Source organism: Athene noctua, chromosome 1 (genome assembly GCF_965140245.1).
Source record: "Athene noctua chromosome 1, bAthNoc1.hap1.1, whole genome shotgun sequence".
NCBI classification, from domain to species: domain Eukaryota; kingdom Metazoa; phylum Chordata; class Aves; order Strigiformes; family Strigidae; genus Athene; species Athene noctua.
In genome coordinates this window covers 201101233-201122867 of record NC_134037.1, presented here as the reverse complement: position 1 = coordinate 201122867, position 21635 = coordinate 201101233, and the positions used below count along the sequence as shown (strand labels likewise).

General features: G+C 41.6%; 1 protein-coding gene across 4 annotated transcripts in view; it reads left to right on the top strand.

The window, feature by feature from the left end:
• MYO16 (myosin XVI) overlaps nucleotides 1–21635 on the top strand; it is a 405417-nt gene that overhangs the window by 190812 nt on the left and 192970 nt on the right. For all 4 annotated transcript variants that reach the window (XM_074930682.1, XM_074930690.1, XM_074930699.1 and 1 more), the window contains exons 8-10: nucleotides 4733–4808; nucleotides 6197–6350; nucleotides 18599–18749. In XM_074930682.1, coding sequence (XP_074786783.1) covers nucleotides 4733–4808; nucleotides 6197–6350; nucleotides 18599–18749 — 381 coding nt within the window. The remainder of the gene's footprint in view (nucleotides 1–4732; nucleotides 4809–6196; nucleotides 6351–18598; nucleotides 18750–21635) is intronic.

Genomic DNA, 21635 nt, shown 5'->3' with positions numbered 1-21635 from the left:
AAGACTGAAGAAATTTACTGGTAGTGGTGCATGCAAATTAGATGATGCATATTCATTGCAGTGCAAAATATCACATCAGGACATTTGCATAAAACCTTCAGCTTTCTGCATTTACAATCTAAGCAGCTATCTCTTCAATGGTAAAGAAAAGGGAATAAATGATCTGAGGCAGTGGCACTAGGGCTTAGATAATAAGAGTTCAAAGCTCAGCCAGAGCCAGCAGCTTATCCTTTCCAGGTGCTGGCACACGTCTGGCATCCTGTGCATAGTTTCAGAGGAAAATATCTGACCAGAGAGGAGAGGAAGACACTTTTCAGGAGCACTGATTCTTCTCCCCGGCTGTGACTAGCCATAAAACTAACATGGCTTGAAAGCTGTTTGGAGCTGCCTTTGCAGCCTCAAGTGCGTAAGGAGATTCTTGAGGAATCTCTATCGCTCCTTCATGCCCCATATTTCCTACGCTGTCACTACAGTCACTTACCTGTGTCAACAGGCCTCACAGTCTGTCAGCTGTCCAACACTGGTACTCCTAATTTTCTGGTTTATGAAACTGAGCATTGGGATTTCTTAGTTAACATTTAATGTGTGGTAAAACTTTGTCCCTTTTTTGCCATGGGGAAATTGTATTTGAAGCCTTTATAACGTACCTATTGCAGTAAATTTATTCATGCTGCCTTTTGTCCCCTTATAGCTTTTTATTTTCAGTGTTGCACTCCATGTTTCACTTGGTTTAAAGAACTGTTCAACTCCAGTGGGCCCCTGTTCAGTCAGCATTTTCTCTGTTCACCTATGTATGTCTTTCTAACTACTAAGATCGTAAGTGTTGCTCCCATTAATGTGAGTTGCACTTAATTTCCTTGTAATATTTCCTTTGAGGTTTAAAGCTCAAATTCACAGGATCAGGCTGCATTTTTTCCTACCTGCTATTTTGGAAGGAAACCCATAGCTCTTTTGGTGTAGCTGTGATGGTCTTCCTACATATGTGATCATTCATTCTATCTTGTTTATCAAGCTCAGGCTTTCTACATGCACAAAGCCCCTTTTTATTTAATCTTGCCTATGTAAACTTGTAATTAGTATAATCTTCCTTTATATATTTTCATTAAGAATTTCCCATGTCCATAAATACAGAAACTATTAAAAGTTTACTAACAGATTGATTCTGACGGATAAAAAATGATCTATTCTGGAAAAAAACATAGCAACCTTTGCTCCATTACACAGAATTGCAGAATGTTTGAGGTTGGGAGAGACCTCTGGAGGTCGTCTAGTTCAGTCCTTCTGGTCAAGCAGGGCCACCTAGAGTAAGCTGCCCAGGACCATGTCCAGACAGCTTTTGGATGTCTCCACGGATGGAGACTCCACATCTACCTGGGCAACCTGTGGCAACGCTAAGTCACCATCACAGTGAAATAGTGTTTCCTGATGTTCAGATGGAACCTCCTGTGTTTCAGTTTGTGCCCATTGCCTCCTGTCATGTCACTGGGCACCACTGAAAGGAGCTTCACTCTGTCCTCTTCACACCCTCCTTTCAGATATTTACCCACATGGATGAAATACCTCTGAGCCTTTTCTTCTCCAGGTTGAAGAATTCAAGCACTCTCAGCCTTTCCTCATATGTGAGGTGCTCCAGTCTCTTAACCATTTTTGTGGTCTTTTGCTGGCCTCTCTCAATGTCTCTTTTGTATTGAGGAATCCAGAACTGGATACAGTAGTCCAGGCATAGCCTCACCAGTGCTAAGTAGAGAGGAAGGACAACCTCCCAGTGCAGCTCAGGATACCATTAACCTTTGCAGCCAAAGCACTTTGCTGGCTCATGTTCAACTTGGTGTCTACCAGAACCCCCACGTCCTTTTCTGAAAAGTTCCTTTCCAACCAGTCAGCCCCCAGCATGTACTGGTGCCTGCGGTTGTTCTTCCCTAGGTGCAGAAATTTACACTTCCCCTTGTTGCACTTCATGAGGTACCCATCAGCCCATTTGTCCAGTCTGTCAAGATTCCTCTGAATGGCAGCGTGAGCTGTTGGCCTGTCAGCCACTCCTCCCAGTTTGGGGTCATCTGCAAACTTGCTGAGAGTGCACTCTGCCACATCGTCCAGATCATTAACAAAGATGTTGGTGTTGTACACTGCTCGTTACTGGTCTCTTCCTAGACTTCTTGCCACTGATTACCACCCTCTGGGCCTGGCCATTAAGCCATTTTTCAATCCACCTGAATGGTGGAATGGCAGCACATTACCAATTTCTCTGCTTGAGAAGCATCACATCGGAACAGAATGTGAATGGATGTTTACAATGTCGCTGTGCAGATATTTTGAAGACTTCCTTAGTAGTTGTCATGGCCTCACAGACTGATGTGAGGTGAACAATGGAGATTAAATGTTCAATAAATGAGACTAGGTAAAGCATGGAGGGTCTATGAAGGCATTTGAAAATAAGACCAAGACGTTTCTGGCTTAGTGAGGAAAGAAGGAATCTAAAAGGTAGGACTTTCAAATTAAAGGGATGAGACAGGAAAATATTCCTTGCAGCAACCTTCTCAACAAAGGGCGAGACATCCAGTAAGAGTTGTCAGAGAGAGGTAGAAAAATTGTAACTTGATCAGAATACCAAGAATAGAGAGAGCACCCTGCTTTATTTTACAGAAAAGGTAACTAAGCTTGTGTTTTGTGAAGATGGGTACTTGGAGATAAGAGGTTTCCTGGTGTCCCATCAAAAGGCACTGAATAAATAATTAAGGGCATAAGAGTAGAAGCAAAACAAGTGATATTTTGTAAGCAGATGTTTTAAATAATTGCCATTACTAGTAGTTTTCTGCATAGTCATCACATTGTCTATTTTTTAAAATTTATATGAATTGTCAAAGTCAACACAGGAAAATAGGGAGATCTATATATAGTCATTTTATTCGTAGGGTCTACAGTATTTCATTAGGTATTACATTTTCTCTTAACATAGTCATATCTACTTTATTTGTAACTCTGCAATCGAAATCCCTTTAGATAGCGATAATTTGCTGTAATTATTCTCCAAATATTTCTGTTAGGCACAGTTCTGAAGATATGGCAATTGGATTTTAAAATACTCCTTGTAAAACATAAGTGAATGAGGTTAAAACTAACACAGAGAGTTTTGTGTATCCAAAAGCAGGTAATTGAAATTGCCAGTGACCTTGGTGACATGCACCAAAGATTCCCAGCTGGAGATATTTCATTGGTAGCAGGAAGCATTAATATTGGAGCATGGGATTTCTTCTGGCATAAATCCAAAACTTGGGTAACCCAAAAAGCTGTGTATTGTTACTAAACTGAAAGTGCATTTAAAACCCCCCTCCTTTGCTACAACCACTACCACTTTTCAGAATGGCTGTTAACGAGATTGTGCAACCGCTGCTGATTTAGTCAGCTCATTGACTAAGCATGTTCCATTTTTTCATAATGAAAAAATACAGAGATATATGTGTTGAGAGTTCTCAGTTGAAAGCAAGGCTAATTGGATTTGGAAATAAACCTGTTATGGCTTCCTCCTTGCTTCTACAGTTTGCTGAATTTTCTGTTGTTATTGCCAGAATGGAAAGCCAGTATTAGAAAGCTGAGGAAAGCAAGATCTTTTTATTTTTATAGCAATTTGCACAATATTTTCCTGTTTTTTCTATGATTAGGAGCTTGGGGATTTTTTTGCATTTAACTGATTTCTCCTTATCATGGTCTTTTGTAGCAAATTGCCTCCTGTGTACTGAAAACATACTGAATTTTATTATTTGTATTGCAATTATTTCTTTCCTGTTTAGCATTTATTTATCTATTTATTTATTTATTTATTGGGTTTATGCCAAATTATTATCCTTTCCCTTAGCTGCTCTCTTCTTCTGCTCTGAATAATCATTTCTTTTCTGCACAGTTTATTCTCCCCTAAGCTCATCCTGGCCTCCCTTGTTGGTTACATTTATATTTTAAATTCTGCTTGCTTTAGGATATATCCAAAACTGCAAACATTTCCCTCATTTAGTTGAGCTCTATATTCACGTTATAAATGTATTTTTTGCTCCTTGTGCAGTTTCTTACTCCTTTCTGACTAACCAATTTATCAGGGTAGACATTACTACAGATTTTGATGGAGAAATGCCTCTAGAGACTTTGGTGCAGCAATAGAAGTGTTTGCTAAAAACCGTTGCTTGCAGCATTCTTGCAGGAATTGGAAAATATGTTTTAGACTTTTTCATTATATAATACTCTACTATAATTACCACCATTACTAATGAGTTAAATGGATTTGGTAAACATAAGATAAATATGCCAATTTCTACTACTGACAGAGAACAGATTTACTTTCATGATAGCTGTGAGTCAGACCCTTTTGGCAGTGATGGTACACAATGGTTGAATTAGGCGTAAAGAAATATTTGTGATCTAAGTCATTACAAGTGGTGAAGGAGGGTTAGATTTTTCCTTATTGGTGCGGATTTGTTTACACATGTAAGGATGGAAGGACACTTTGGGAGTGGAGTTATGCTGAGGGTACACTGAAATTGTACAAGACCTGTATTTTATTCTGCCTCTTGTAATTTATACAGATGTATGTAGTAGCTGCAGAAGGTGGGATTTTGGAGGTGTTGCCTCTGGTTTATCATACGATTTCAGCTAGTGCAGGAAGGAATGGATAAACTGAATGACAGGCATACTGCTCCTGTCCTACTTCTGCCATTTCAAACACCTCTGGTTTTGTCCATTTTAGACCAGCCTTGTGAAGCTGCTTTTGATGCACTGGGCAAATCCCAATCTTCTTAACTGCAATAATGAAAAGCCTTCAGGTAGGTGAAAAAGCATATATATTATGTATGTACTAGTTACTGTGACAATGTTTTCTTTCCTTCTTGCTTTCTTAGTTATATGCACAGGGGCACACATATATATGTGTACAGATATAGTTTATATAGTATAGAGTTTATATGTGTAGAGTTATATACGCATACACATGTGTGTATATATGTTTCTTCATATATTGCTGAGAACTGCTAGTCATGATCATACGAGATGTCATATCAAATGATAGCATGTTCTTCCACTTGTTGCATTCCATGTTTATTTTTAATTATGTTTCTTCCTTGTAAATTCTTCAATATCTTGGTGGTAGCTGCATTTACACTTCCTCGATGACTTCTTACTGAGTTCCTTTCTCTGACCCAACTGATAATACATAGCCTCATGAACTTGAATCTCTATATCTGTTCACTGAAAACAAATTCACCATCAAGTTTTGAAGTGTAATGCCTGTTGTTTTCCACAGAAGAAAGTACCTTCTTAGACAGACGACAATGGGGAGCTGGCTCTAAAGATAATAGAATTATAGACTATATTATCTTGGAAGGGACTTCAGATCAACTGGTCTAACCCAGTGATCAAAGCAGAGCTAATGTCAGTAATGCTAGATAGCAGTGTTGAAAATAAGAAACATGTGATTGTTCAACCTTCTATGCCTAGGATAAAATGAAGAAGGAACCCAGTAATGTAGAAAATGGAATCTTTCTGTCAGATTATGAGGAGAAACCTCCTTCACATAATAAAGCAAGATATGTTATGCTTCAAATAATGTACCACCTAAAAATACTTTCACAGGGAACTTTATGACACTTTACCTTAGAAAAGTTGTTTGTGGTTAGATGCATGCCAATTTGTATCTGTATAAAAGGCTATGGGCCAAACTGAGATCATCTAACAATACAGCTAGCTAACCACATTTAATACACATTTAACACGGTCGAGTTAACTGTATGGCTGGTCTGCAAACACAACTCATTTCAGCACTTCTGTATGTGCAGAACATATAAATCTAGTTTATAGAAACGTAGAAGGTTTAAAAAAGATTTAAGAACATGTTTTCATTGAAATACAGGCTTGAAAACAGTTATATTGTTTCTCCTGAAGTCCTATAAATTAGTGAATAATACTTTGGTTTGCTACACAGTGAGAATGGTTTTGAGGTTTTGCAAATGACAGCTTAATTCCATACTGATTTTATTTTACTATTGTTTTCACAGTAATTTCAAGTATTATTTTATGATCAATATCTGAGCAATTATTTACATTTTTTCCAACCAGATGCTTAATTTTAATCTTAATCTGATCTAGAGATTTGAATTTAAAGGAGCTTTTCTGCACTGTTTTCTTTGTCTGATATCTTGGTGTTCTAATGTCTTAGATGTTGCAGCTTCTGAGTTTATTGAGGAAATGCTTCTGAAGGCTGAAATTGTTTGGGAGGAAAAAATGAAAGACCCTTTAGCTGTTTCTACTTTATCTCAAGAAGAGCCATACGAAGAGATCATCCATGATCTGCCCACAATTTCTAATAAACTGTAAGTGTTTCTGTTGTTGAAGTGATGGACTGAGGCCAGATTATAATTTGAACTGTGTTTGTTAATCTGTGAATCCTGTCTGTGTGTTCTTGGAGATACTCAAACCCCATCTGGACATGGTCCTGGACAACCAGCTCTACATGTCCCTGCTCTGCTTGAGAAGGAGGGTTGGACCAGACACCCTCCAGACATCCCTTCCAACCTCAACCATTCAAAACTTTACAAAGTGTTATTCTTCCAAATTATAGTAGACATATTCTTAAAATACACTGAATTATCCTGCAGAGTGCCACCAGTCTGCCTGACGGAGAGGCAGCCTAGGTGACTGGTTTCAACTAAATTTTTATCTTTTCAATGCCTAATGTTGAAAGGAAGGAGTTTCATCCTTTGTACTCTATTAAAGGTGTCTATAGAACGATGTGCAATATGCTAGGATGAAGATGAATGTCCGTGCTATTCTTGTGTACCAAACCAAATCTTTTTGTGCTGCAAAGAGGAGTGCACAATAATAACCCACATTTACCATTGTTTTATTCTATATTGTATCCATTCTCCATCATATTTTCTGACATAAGGAAGTATGTTTAAACTGAGGTGGTAAATTTTACAAGAGTTGATAAAACTCTGTTGTGGCCATATTGCTTTGTGGCCATGTCTCAGAAGAGAGCAATATTCAAAAGCAGACTCAAAAATTATGAACAAACAATTATGAATAGCATGTGCTCTGTCAACAAACCTAATTTTGCTGGTTCTAGATTAAATTGCAGTATTTATTTCTGGAAGAACACTATGAAGATATGAACTGAAGGTCAGTATCTTTACTCAGGTAGAAAAAAAAGTTTAGCAGTCACTATGTTTGTGTTATGCTAGGTTATCAAGCAGACCTCATTTCTTTTAGGCAAGCATTGGGTTAATTCACCTCAATTTCTGTTATTGTGAAACACTAATTATATTAGAACATTTTTATCCTAGTTCTTCTACCAAGCTCCTGGTTACTTTTGCCTACCTGATTTAGGAGGGGTGGACTAGGAAGGTAACTGTTGTGGGTTGGCCCTAGCTGGCACCCACTGAGCTGCCTTGCGCACTCTCAAATTCTGCTCCCCACCACCCCTGGTGGTGGGGGAAGACAATAGGAAGAACAAGACAGAATAGACAGCTTGGGAATTGAATTTAATTTATTGTCAATTGATATAAATATTTGAGGATCAATTTGAGTATCAAGAAACAAAACCAATAAAAGGAAGCAAACATTTATATACTTAAGGAAAACACCTCTCCTCCCCCTTTCTGAAACTCAACTTCACTCCAAGCACCTCTTCTCCCTTGTTATTGCTGCAAATTACACTTAATCCCTATAGTGAGATATGAGTGGCACAGGGCAGAGTTGAAGTTATTTCTCTCTGCCACTCCTTCCTTCTTGCTCTTTTCCTGTACTTCAGCATGGGTCCTCCACAAGCTGCAGTACCTTCAGGGGTGTAGCTGCTCAAGCATAGCTCCTCCAAGGGCCACAGTCCCTTCAGGGAAATATCTGCTCTGGTGTGACTCTATCCACAGGCTGCAGTCCTTCCTGGGGCGTACCTGCTCCAGTGTAGGTCCTCCATATGCTCCACAAGAGCAAGAAGGAAGAAGTAGCAAAGAGAAATAATTAAAGTCCCTTCAGAGTGGCAGTGCCTGCTCTGCCATTCTACTCCTCAGGCCTTGGTGGTCCCTCTTCTGCTCCTCAGACTTTTTGTTCCCTGTTCTTCTCTCCCTGTGGCATTTTCTGTGCTTTCTAAAGTATACTTTCACAGAGGCACCACCAGTTTGGCCAGTAGGATCAGCTGCGTCCTGTGGTGGGTCCATTGTGGAGCTGGGTGAAACCACTTGTGTCCAGCAGAGGTCAGCATGTGGCCTCTTCCCTCAGGGATCCCCTCTGCTACCAAAACTTTGCAACTTATGCCCAGGACAGTAATTTGCAGGAAATGGCCTTTGCTCATTGCATTATATAAGTGGTAACAGCATTTCATTATAAGGATTTACAAATGTGTTTGTGAAGTACTATTAATGAATGCATTGCCACCTTATCCGAGTGCTTCTTGATGTTTTACAAAGATATTATTTATTACTAATAAAATGATGGAACCTGGCCCATGAAAATGGGCAGTAGTAGAGACCAACAAATAGGAAGCTGGCTTTGTATTGGAGACCACATTGTCACATAATCAACATTTGTCTTTCTATTACCAGTATGAGTTTCTTGGAAGGTTGACCCAGTAAATTAGCTAAAGGAGAAGTTTTTACTAACATCATGAGGGGGTTTTTTTAAGAGTTGACCAGTTGTTTTGCCAATGATTAGGCCTAGCATAAAGGACACAGCCAGCATAAAGATGAACAAATAACCAAATTGTATTTGATACAAAAGGGTCAGTACATGGGTGGGCTCTGGGGGTACAAACAAGTCAGATTATGCATAATCAACGTCAGTCCCACTGACCCCAACAATGACACCGCACAACCAACAATTGGTGGAATATATGATGACATGCAGTCTCTCATAGACGGGATGGGAGACAACCAAGTTGACAAGCCAAACACATAAGACCAAGGAAGTCACATACTGAATCTCTACACAGCCCACCCTTACAAAGGCCAGACCTGACTGGAGCCCAGTCCCAGGGAGGCTGGAGGTCCTTCCCCAACAGGGAACTCTGCAAAGTGCATCCACCTCACAGACAGACACTGCCCCTGCCTGCAAGTGGTCCCAGCTTTTATCCCTCAGTGGGACACCAGACCTTTGCTTACTTAATGCAGACACCTGGGGCTCATTTACCCAATGGCTCTCCCTGCCAGGCCGGCCGCACCCTGGAGGGAAGCCCAAAGGCAAACTCACCCCCTCTTTGGGAAGGGCTGTGGGAATCACCCATATGTCAACCTCAATTTGGGGCTTGGGGTTGAAATCCCAGCATTTCACCAGTACAGCAAACCTAAGGTTTATGCTGGAAAGTTTTGCCAGTTTTAATTACAGTGACACAATCAGAAGAAATTCTGTTACTCCACTGGCAAAAATACCTGCAGCAGAATACATTCATTGACATAGCTTATAGTTCAAAAAACTAAATTGCCTGTATCTGTTTAAAGGTGACTTTAGGATCGTGATATGGCTGCAATGATCACCACTGTAATTCTAGTTTAATACATGTACTTGTAGAATTTTTCTGGGTGAAATAGTCCCTGAACACATAGTCAGTGCGGTCATCTAGGTTGTAATAAATATTAAAAAATTAGGAACTTCTTCTCAAAGTAATGCTAATGCAGTCACATTGTATATTTGCTAGTACATATTGAAGTAAAAATTATAGTAATGTGTTTCAAAATCAGAAAAAGAATGTGACATAAAATATATATAGATGTGTTTGAGACAACAATTTATGTAGCAATTTGCATTTCAATTATTCTAGTGGTTTCAAATACTTTTCTAGTGTTCAATGCATTCTGAAGTTTTTGTTATGTAACTTTTAAAAGCTTTTTAGATCCCAGTTTTTTGTATGATCGCCTTTTTCTTAAAAATCAAGGACATGCTAGAGGATGGCAATTTACAGAAAACCATCGCAGTTTATGTGAAAAAAATCCCTACACAAAAATTCAAATTAATTCCATATATGGTGGTTTGTAAGCCTAAAAATTAAAATTACTATTCCTCATGCAGATTTTTTCCCAGCTAGATATGCCAGTAGCACCAGCTCTACCTTGTTCAAGTAAGATTACCCTAGATAACTCTCCTTCCTGTGTATTACGCAACATTATTTTGGCTTGTCTCCCTTTGTGGTTAATTATCTATTAATTATCCATTAATTTTCATAAAATAAGACAGTTCATTCCAATCCACTTGCCTATATTAACATAACATTTTCCCTTGTACTGGCCTATAGTTCAATCTTCAGTGTCAGTGCTTGACTTCCATCTTGTGACTAATAGAAATACACATGAATGTTAATAGAAATATTTTTCCAAAAAGCCACTGTTTTCTGGCAAGATTTTGTTTCCGTTTTTTGTTTGGCTTTTTTTTTTTTTTCAGTCTTGAACCTGAGTCATAATGAACTGTTGGAGTAATTTTAATGATTTTTCTTCTTGTAATCATTTACATTTTTGTTGTAATATGAATTATATGTCAGCACTTCCATCTCGTAAAGTGCTATTATGTGATAGTTTAGTTTAGGCCCTACTGGGACTGGAGACCACGTTGCCATTGTCCCTCCCCCACCCTTGGACCGAGTAGGGCACATACTCTGGGGTTAAAATAAGGAGAAATTTAATACAACAGTGTAATAAACAATCTGAACAACAACAATAGCAATAATAACAACAATAAACAGTAATAACAGTAAACAAGACAAAAGATGTACAGAGAAATACTGCAGTGAACACAGCTAGCCTGCCTCGTGTTCTTCCCACAACCAAAGCCACAAAGGAAACCTTCCCGCACTGCTGTGCTGGACCTGACCTCAGCATGGTATGAATAACCCGGCTGGAGATCCCTCCCCCCTCTCTGCTGGGGAAACTTAACCCTATCCTAGCTGAACCAGGACATAATCCACCCCTTTATTCTATACCATCTGCGTCATGTCCAGCTGCCATTTAGCAGTTAACAATAACAAAATAACAATTTACAAAGGCACAGCATAATTCACGGCATGTTCTCACCCAGAATCAAGTCCCCCTGTGGTATGCACCAAACCTCTCCACTGTCCTGCATCATCCACCAGGTACACCCAGGTACTTGAGCACAAGCAATCCCGTGGATGGGTTTGCCTTTGCCTTTGCCTGGCGCAGAACTAAACAAAGACCATTTTTCCCAATATATTCCTCATGCACACCACAGGGACTTTATCCCCATCTACAACACATGGAGGTTTTGACTGAGTCGGGTCAGCTCGACTGGCAGATCCTCTTGCGTTGACCAGCCAGGAGGCCTTTGCTAGATGCATGTCCCGGTGTTTGAAGGTCCCACCTCCCAGTGCTTTCAATGTGGTTTTTAACAGTCCATTGTAGCGCTCGATCTTCCCAGAGGCTGGTGCGTGGTAGGGGATATGGTAGACCCACTCAATGCCGTGTTCTTCTGCCCAGGCATTTATGAGGTTGTTTTGGAAGTGGGTCCCGTTGTCTGACTCAATTCTCTCTGGGGTGCCGTGTCGCCACAGGACTTGTGTTTCAAGGCTCAGGATGGTGTTCCGGGCAGTGGCGTGGGGCGCTGGGTAAGTTTCCAGCCATCCAGTGGTTACTTCCACCATTGCGAGCACGTGGCGCTTCCTGTGGCGGGTCTGTGGCAGTGTGATGTAGTCGATCTGCCAGGCCTCTCCATATCTATATTTCAGCCATCGCTCTCCATTTCACTGGGGCTTCACCGGCTTGGCATGTTTGATTGCAGCACACGTCTCATATCCATGGATGATCTCTGCAATGGTGTCAATGGTGAGGTCCACCCCTCGATCTCGAGCCCACCTGTATGTTGCATCTCTTCCTTGGTGGCCCGAGGTCTCATGGGCCCACCGGGCTATGAACAGTCACCTTTGCGCTGCCAGTCCAAGTCCACCTAATCTTAGCCGCTTGGTCTGCCTGGTGGTTGTGTCGATGTTCATCAGTGGCCCGACTCTTGGGTACATGGGCATCCACATGGCGCACCTTCACAATGAGGTTTTCCACACGGGCTGCAATATCCTGCCACACTTCAGCAGCCCAGACGGTTTTACCCTTACGTTGCCAGTTGTTCTGTTTCCATTGCTGCAACCATTTCCACAGGGTATTTGCCATCGCCCACGAGTCGGTGTAGAGGTAGAGCCTCGGCCACTTTCCCGCTCAGCAGTATCCAAAGCAAGCTGGATGGCTTTCACCTCTGTGAACTGGCTCGATTCACCCTGTCCCTCAGCAGCTTCAGTGACCCGTCGTGTGGGACTCCATAACGCAGCCTTCCACCGTCGATGTTTTCCCACAATGCGACAAGACCCATCAGTGAACAGGACATATCGCTTCTCCTCATCTGGCAGCTCGTTATATGGTGGGGCCTCCTTAGCACGTGTCACCTCCTGTTCTGGTGACATCCCAGAATCTTTGCTCTCTGGCCAGTTCGTGATCACCTCTAGTATCCCTGGGTGGCTGGGGTTCCCTGTTCGAGCCCATTGTGTTATCAGTGCAACCCATTTACTCCACGTGTCATTGGTTGCATGATGCGTGGAGGAGGCCTTTCCTTTGAACATCCACCCCAGCACCGGCAGTCGGGGTGCCAGGAGGAGCTGTGTTTCAGTGCCGACCACTTCTGAGGCAGCCCGAACTCCTTCATACGCTGCCAGTATCTCCTTCTCAGGTGGTGTGTAATTAGCTTCAGAGCCTTTGTATCCCCGGCTCCAAAAGCCTAGAGGTCGGCCTCGGGTCTCCCCAGGTGCTCTCTGCCAGAGGCTCCAGGTAGGGCCATTCTCCCCGGCTGCGGTGTAGAGCATGTTCTTAACCTCCTGCCCTTCCCGGACTGGCCCGAGGGCTACTGCCTGGGCAATCTCCCGCTTAATTTGTTCAAAGGATTGTTGTTGCTCAGGGCCCCATTCAAAATCGTTCTTCTTACGGGTTACGTGGTAGAGAGGGCTCACAATCAGGCTGTAGTTCGGGATGTGCATCCTCCAGAACCCCACAGTGCCCAGGAAAGACTGAGTCTCCTTTTTAGAGGTTGTAACTAAATCTCTTTTGCCGGCCTCGTAACTTTCTTTTGCTTAATGGCAAAGCAGGCCTTCAGGAGGATTTCAATTATCTTCTTCCCTTTCTCAAAGACTTCCTCGGCTGTGTTCCCCCATACAATGATGTCATCAATGTACTGCAGGTGTTCTGGAGCCCCACCTTTCTCCAGTGCAGTACGGACCAGTCCATGGCAAGTGGTGGAGCTGTGGTTCCACCCCTGGGGCAATCGATTCCAGGTGTACTGGATGCCTCTCCAAGTGAACGCAAACTGTGGCCTGCACTCTGGCGCTATCGGAATGGAGAAGAACGTGTTAGCAATGTCAATCCTGGCATACCACTTGGCTGCCTTCGACTCCAGTTCATACTGGAGCTCTAGCATGTCCGGCACTGCAGCACTCATGGCTGGCGTAACTTCATTCAGGCCACGGTAGTCCACAGTTAGCCTCCACTTGCCATTAGGCTTTCTCACTGGCCATATAGGGCTGTTGAAGGGTGAGTGAGTTTTGCTGATCACCTTCTGGCTTTCTAGTTGATGGATCAGCTGATGGATGGGGACCAGGGAATCTCGGTTGGTGCGGTACTGCCGCCGGTGCACCGTCCTGGTAGCAATCGGCACTCACTGCTCCTCAACCTTGAGGGATCCTCTGAGAGGCCGGGTAAGGTGGACAACTGTTCAACCTCCTCCAGGGCAGCCACACCAAAAGCCCACCGGTACCCTTTTGGTCTTTGAAGTACCCTCTCCTGAGATAGTCTATGCCCAGGATGCACGGGGCATCTGGGCCAGTCACAATGGGGTGCTTATGCCAGTCCCTCCCAGTCAGGCTCACTTCAGCTTCCAATAGGCTCAGCTGTTGGGATCCCCCTGTCACTCCGGAGATACAGATGGGTTCAACCTCACTGTAGCTTGATGGCATCAGGGTGCACTGTGTGCCAGTGTCCACCAAAGCCTTATATTCTTGTGGGTCTGACGTGCCAGGCCATCGGATCCACACTGTCCAGTAAATCCGATTATCCCTTTCCTCTACCTGGCTGGAGGCAGGGCCCCTCTAATCCTGCTCATCATCACTCACTTCTTGCAAGAACGATTTACTGGTGCCCTCAAGAGGGTCAGACATAACGTTCACCATTCTATTCTGTCTGGGGGATTTCCGACTGGACGCTGGAGCTGCGCTTTTCTTGGAGGACTCCCCTTTCGTGATGGTCTTCCCTTTCAGCTGCTCTACTTGTGCAGCTAGGATGGCAGTGGGCTGTCCATCCCACCTCCTCATGTTTTCTCCGTGGTCAGGAGGAAAAACCACAGGGTGCCTCGTGGAGTGTACCTTCTGCTGCCTTTCTCTTGGGTGAGGAAACATCTACTTCTAATGGCTGAGACATCAGCCCATGCAGGTGGAATGCAGGACACGTCCTCTTCCATTTTCTGGAGCCTCGGAGACAGTTCCTCCACAGCTGAGACCCAGGAACATTGAGATGAAGAGAGATTTCCCTCATATTGCCGGAGCTTGCCAACCACTCCATCCACTGTTAAGAGTGTGGGTGTCTGTCCACCAGGACACTATTGCCAATACTTTCGAGTGTGCTTCTGGTGCGCTCTTCAGGAACTTTCGCCACATCAGGTGTGTGCAAGGGGCCTGATCTGGGTCCATGGGTGACTGCTCATCATTCAGATCACCATAAATCATGTCAAACACAGCCAGTTCCCTGAGATTCTGAATTCCCTTCTCAATGTCGGTCCATTTGCTTAGCTGACATAGGATATCATCCTTGTAGGGGTGCCTCTCCCTTACACTGAGCAGGAGTCGCTTCCAAAGGCTGAGGGTTTGAGTCTGTCTCCCTATTTCCCTATTGATGCCAGCATCCTTGGCCAAAGACCCCAGCTGCTTGGCCTCTCTCCCCTCCATTTCAAAAGCACTGGCTCCATTGTCCCAGCATCGGAGCAGCCATGTGCAAATCTGCTCGCCTCCCAGGCGGCCGAAATCTCTCCGCATATCTCGCAGCTCAGTCAGGGATAGAGATTGGACGATCACCTCTGGCCCTTCCTCCTGTTCCCGTGCTGGGCCTGGCTCATCCCCATCCCCCACTTTGCGAGCTGACTTTCTGGTATATTTTGTTTTCTGTATCGGGGCGACTGATACCGGCACTGGCTGTCTCTCTGGCTCAGCTGCTGCGCTGGTGGAGGCGACTGAGACTGGCTCTGCCTGTTCCCCCAGCCCAGCTGCTGTACAAGTAAGGTCATTCTCAGAGCCTGCAGCCCTTTCTGCCCCTTGAGGGCAGTGGGTGGTATTAAAGAGGACACGGTAGGCATGGACAAGTCCCCAACATCTCAGAGAGTTGTGTCACCTGGGTTTTGCCAGATTGGTAACACACCCTTTCTAAGCACTCCATCAGTTTATCAGGGCTCTGCATTTGTTCGGGAGTGAAATTCCAAAGCATTGGAGGTGCCCACCGACTCAGGCCTTTGCCCGTCTTTTCGCACACCCCTTGCCACTCACTGTTATCTGACCTCGGGGCAGGTTTCCGGGCACTGCTATTGTTAGAGAAGTGCCGCATGGCCAAAACCAAAATCAGGCAGACATTCAGAAAGCATTGTGCCACAATCACACTGGCCTGCAGGCTCCAAGGATAGTTGAAACTCTCAAAACCCGAGAGGATCTCTTCCCCTGGCTCACCCATAGAGGGGGTGAGACCCCTAACAAAAGCCCAGGCAGCAAACAGGTACCGGCCCGCCCCCACACACAGCGATGCAAACACATTATAAGCAGTCAATAGCCAGTAGAGCACAGTAAGACCCTTTATACATTTTCCACCGATAAAAAACACCAGCACTGGGATCATATACTGGATATAAGGATTAATCCAGCCCCACCACGCAAGCAAGTGGGCCAGCATTGCAAACGTTTTCTTATCAAACAGTACAAATACAAACAAAAAAATTACACCTGATTGCTCCGACACACTCTGGTCAGGGTCTGTCCTTTTTTTGAACCTTATTTCAACCCTCTTGTGCCCCACGTTGGTGCACCAAAAAAGGCTGTGTTGGTTTAAACCCTGCTGGGACCGGAGACCACGTTGCCGTTGTCCCTCCCCCACGCTCGGACACAAGTAGGGCACAAACCCCGGGTTAAAATAAGAAGAAATTTAATACAACAGTGTGATAAGCAATCTGAACAACAATAGTAGCAATGATAACAACAATAAACAGCAATAACAGTGAACAAGACAAAAGATATACAGAGAAATACCACAATGGATACAGACAGCCCCGTGCTTCCCGCGAGCAAAGCCACAGAGGAAAACTTCCCGCGCTGCTGCACCGGACCTGGTCAGCATGGTATGAATAACTCTGATGGAGATCCCTTCCTCCCCTCTGCTGGGGAAACTTAACCCTATCCTAGCTGAACCAGGACATATTAATATCTCACAAATGCACATAATTTATAGGCTCTTCTCCTGTACATCAATACTTCGAAGACGCCTGTTAAGTTATGTTATTATTGTCCTCTTATGTTCAAAATGCATCTGTGGAAACAGTAGGCACCTTTTTTCCCCACATTTTGCCATGATTAATAATCCACTTCTCTTTTGTGACACCTGAAAAATTTATTTGGTCTTGAGGAGTTTACAGCTGAATCTTAAGAAGTATTTCTAATGTGCATTGTATAGTTAACACTAATTAAATGGGTAAAGTTCAATTTCACAGCAAAAAAATCATGGATCTTCACAATTTAAAAGAAACATCACATGAATAATAAAAAGTTGTAAGTGGCAGTGCTTTGTTTTTTAATATTTGAATTTATTTAGTTTATGCTTTTCTTTAAATCTTTCTCCTCTTTGTCTGTGATTAAATCTTAAAAATAATTCAGACCAAATGACATTGAGCAATTTTGGACAATAGCAAAAGACTACGGAAAAATACAGCTTTATATTTAATTATGTTTTGTTCAATTCTGATTTTACATAAAATGTGAATGAGTATTAGTCATTTCTGCTTGTGGGTGTCACAGCTATTTAATTTCTTCTGTGGTCTATTCACTGATATATTTTTTTCTATGACATCTAATTGCCAAGTTCACAAAAACAGTTGGATAATGGCTTTTCTGTTTTGCAGTACAAATCAAGAAAAAATGCAAAACCAGTTGGCTCTTGGATATTTTATCCATGTGACATTTGATAAACAAATCTATGACAAAATTATCTTAGGTCAATCAAAGCATTAAATAGAAATTTTTATTTTCACTAATGTCCCTCTAGACATTTTACATAAAATTTCTGAAGCAAAACATAATTAAGAAGGAAATTGTGTACATTTCATTACAAAATGTTGAAAGTAAGTCTTTCATTTTTTACAGACTGAGAGTTTCAACAAAACAAAGATTTTGTTCATGTATCTTTTAAATGGGAAACTACTTTGACATGTTTTGCAATGATTTCTGCTTAGAAGGCATTTTGACTCTTCTTAGGACTGTACATTTCTAAAACTATGTCTGTGTTTCAGTTCTGTTTCCAACAGCAGTTCTTGTCCTGAGGAGTTGAAATCAGTGTTAGCTACAGGTTCTCCTTTATTTCATTTAACTGTGTATATAATCCTGGCTTTATTATAATCGGTGATCAAACTCAAGTAACTTAGAGTAAAAATTAGATTTTTTTATACTAAGTTTGACATCTGATCTTTATCCCATAGTGGAATGCACTATTCCTGAATTCTCACATTGAGTTCACCTTTCCTTTCAAAGAAATTATGTGCACAGTTCGTCAAGGAGCTGCTATATACTCTGCAAGATTGTCTCATTTGCACTGTCAGAGTCCAGACGATTATTTTTTTAAGATGTTTGTGTTCTCAACTCCTGGGACTGATTCCTCACTAATTCCTCTGGATATACAACATCCTCTGGATGCATTTTTTTTTCAGAAGTGTGATATGGTCTGGAGTGTCAGTAGGGAAAATACTTTAATGTGTGTAAGAATAGGTTTAACTATATGTGAATGAAGAGTATTGTGTATCATTGCAGTAATTTCAGGAGTCTGCTGTTTGCTCGGGGTTTTTTTAACATCACAAATTCACAGCAGCTTTTGGTCATAAAATGTATCTTGGATACCACTTGATTTAAAAAGCTGAAAAGTGGCGGAATTTAGTTTTATTAACCACGTGGAAATATCTGTATTGAATTATTTTAAAACGTATTATTTTTCAAAACAGTATTGTATGCGTTGTCTATTTTAAATTGTTTCAAAATTGGCTATTGATTTGCCAGTCTAGTGCTGTCAAAAGCAGACTCATGCATATTCTCTTTGGCTTGCTCAGTTCTGCTTCCTAAAAGGTATGCATAAAGGTGAATTTTAAATCAAAGTGTTTTGCTCTGTGTCTTTGGGAACAGATCAACCTATGTGAACAGTTTATTTCTCTCCAATTTCTTTTTTGTACTTGAACCAGGAAATCATGTCTCATCCCTGAATTGTATCTCAGTTGTGTTTGTGCCACCCACGTTTGGCGATCTTTTATATGTCTGACATCTTCAGGAGAAGTCTAATTGCTTTATTGATTCTCATTGTAGCAATCCCCTGGCTTTACCGATTGCCAAGCAAGACAGTTTGCTGGAGAAAGACACCATGTTTAAGGATGCAGCTAAAGGCTTATGTAAGCAGCAATCTCAAGACAGTGCATCTGAAAATGTCACTGTGAACACTGCAACCAAACTTGAACAGGTAACGGCTTGCAGTTTCTTGAAACTTTTCTTCTTTGTTAGTGCTTCGGTCTGGAAATTGTAAACTTAATGAAGCTGAAGACCACAGTAAGTTGTTTTCCCTTACCACACAGCAGTATCATTTGCACTGCGGAGCCTTGTCTCCCCGATCACTCCCTGCAATCAGTCTGGCCCTGTGAAGAGTTCCCTCTCTGCAAATTGAATAGCTGTTTCCTGCCAGCTACTGGTAGCAGGGCAGGGGCTGTGGCAGTCGGGGGCCTCAGAGCTCCTCAACCTCTAGTCATGGTTCACAACAGGGGAGGGACAACTGTTAGCACAGTTTTACAAAGGAAAGAAACACAACCTGGGAGCCTGCAAAAACAAAAAGAATGTCTAAGGAATGTTAAGTTGCAAAATTAGTGACTGTAATTTAAAAATAGGAATTGCCAGATTTACAGCCGTGGTGTTAACTCCCTTTCTTGTGCTAATGCATTAGGATACAGACACTGATTATTTGGATACCCTTTACAGTTTTCTCCACAGGATCACAATCTCATTCAGTTTGTAGAGTGAATGCAAAAGGAGGCACTTATCTGTTAGCATGTCCTAACTTTGAATGTTTAGGACTTAAATATTGTTTGGTTTGGTTTTTGGCGGGGTTTTTTGTACTAGGGTTTTATTTTCTGTTACATGCATTTGGGAAACACATATTCGAGAAGCCATTTAAGAAAAACCCACTTTAGAATCGGGGTGGGTGGAGGGTAGAATTTCCAATTAGGATAATATACTGTGAATTTGAAGCATAACAAATGAGCAAGATACTTCCGTTCAAAAAAACTGCACAACTGCCTTGGCATGCACACTCTGCTGCTTTTTTTTTTGAACGTGTTTCAAAGGAATGTGTTGATCATATGAGATCAATCAGTGAGTTCATATGTCAGTCATACAAGTCCATCTCTGAAAGTCCTCAGCTTTGGAATCCCATAGAGCACTCAGTTCCCTATTCAGTCAGAAGAATGTTTTGCACTTGGCTTACATCTTGTTTTCATGTCATACAATTTCTGGCCTTGCTGACTGTGCAGTGATGTGATGAAAACATATTCTATTCAAAAGAGAACCACCCTTGGTCAGAAAAGTAAATGCTTGCAACCCCTTTAGGAGGCACCCTCCTATAATTGTAAGAAAAGAGATGGAGGTGTTTAGCCTAGGGTCTTGCTGAGACTATTGCTTGCTTCTAGATGTTTGACAGAAGTGTGGACAAGAACTTATATACCTCCTTCTGCTTGATCCTGTTTTGGTGCAGACCTAGCTAAAATTATTCAGGTTTTCTCTATCTCTAGGCTATGCTTTTGCTTTATAGTTTGTGCAGTAAAACATATGCAAAAACTGATGGGAAGAAGAACAGCCTATCTTCCAGGTGAGAAAGAGCAACCGGAAGTCTTCATGCTGGCAGTTTTGTCCTCCACCATGAGTCACTTCAGGGTCCCAGGGCAGATTTTCAAAACTTTACTTCTTCTGCTGTTTCACCATATTTCATAACTTCCCGCAACAGTTACAATTCAAAGACCAGACAGCACAAATAAAGGTGAATCTCTTTTATCTCCATTAGCTGAGAAATTTCAGCAGAAAACACTCTGTGAAATTCTGTTTTAAACACACCAGAAGGAGTGTGTATCTTGTGGTCTTTTAGAAGCAATAAAAAATACAAAATTTGCTCAGTATCTGCAGATGCTGAATAAGGAGTGATACTCCCTTGGAAAAGAATAAGTAGGAACAGTCCTATCTGGGAAATCAACACTAGCAGGGGATAGTTTAGAAACCATGCTATTTCAGTGTGTTTTTAAAAGACCGGTTGCATTTTAAAAAAAATAATAGATTAACAAATTTTTTCAGTTGGCAAAGACTTAATGAGCTTCAGCTCTTACGGACAAAAGATAATAAAAGAGTTTAATCACTTCAGGAAATAGTTTCATTTTAGTAAACTAAACAATTTCCATACTTTGCCAAATGAAAATATCTGCTTTTTTCTTTATTTGAGATAATTGTGATCCTGGAAATAGGGGGATTGTATACTATACTACTTGCTATGCATTATGAACATAGGTATATGTATATCTTATTCATATTTGTGTGTATAATATATAGGCCTTAATTTTCAGAGATTATATTTGCAACTAACACATTTTTTAAAAATTTTATTCCACAACTTGGGAAGTGGAATTTTTATTTAGTGCTCTTACCAAAGGAAAGCTTTGAACAACTCCTTCCCACTATTTCTGCCTCTTGGATATACTAATTCTAATGAATTTCACTATCTTTTCGTTTTACCAGTTGCATTCCAAGCTACACTCAAAGTAAGCATGTCCTGTTTAATGTTTCAATAGGATATGTGGACTCATTACTTGACTTTTATGTTCATATATTATTGAAATGGATCAGTGTGATATTTTGTATGCTTTGTGTCAGAAATATCATACATTCTTAGGCAATATGACATGCAGATTAGGCCTTTATTGGGGGATCAGAGAGAAAAATTTCATCTTATTACATCTGAAACATATATTTTTAATAGAGAATGCTCGCAACTTTTTTGGCTTTGAAAAAACTAGCAGCTCAAATTTGTATGTAAACTCAGGTTTTTTAATTGCAGAAATGATGAAAAAGATCCTTAACAAAATATTGATTCTCATTAAGTAAGATTTTTATTACACAAAGGATAGAAGATGGAGATCAAAGGTTACATTGATAAAGCATTTTGGGTCTCTCTTGGCTTTTATTAGCTTTTTCTTTTTCCTAGGTAAAAGATGTTCTTTGATCATCTGTAATGTTAAGGTCTGTGCTGCCAAACAAAGAAAGCAGTATAAATAATTTCCAGAATTTTGTCATAGCTGGGAATTTCTCTTCCTCT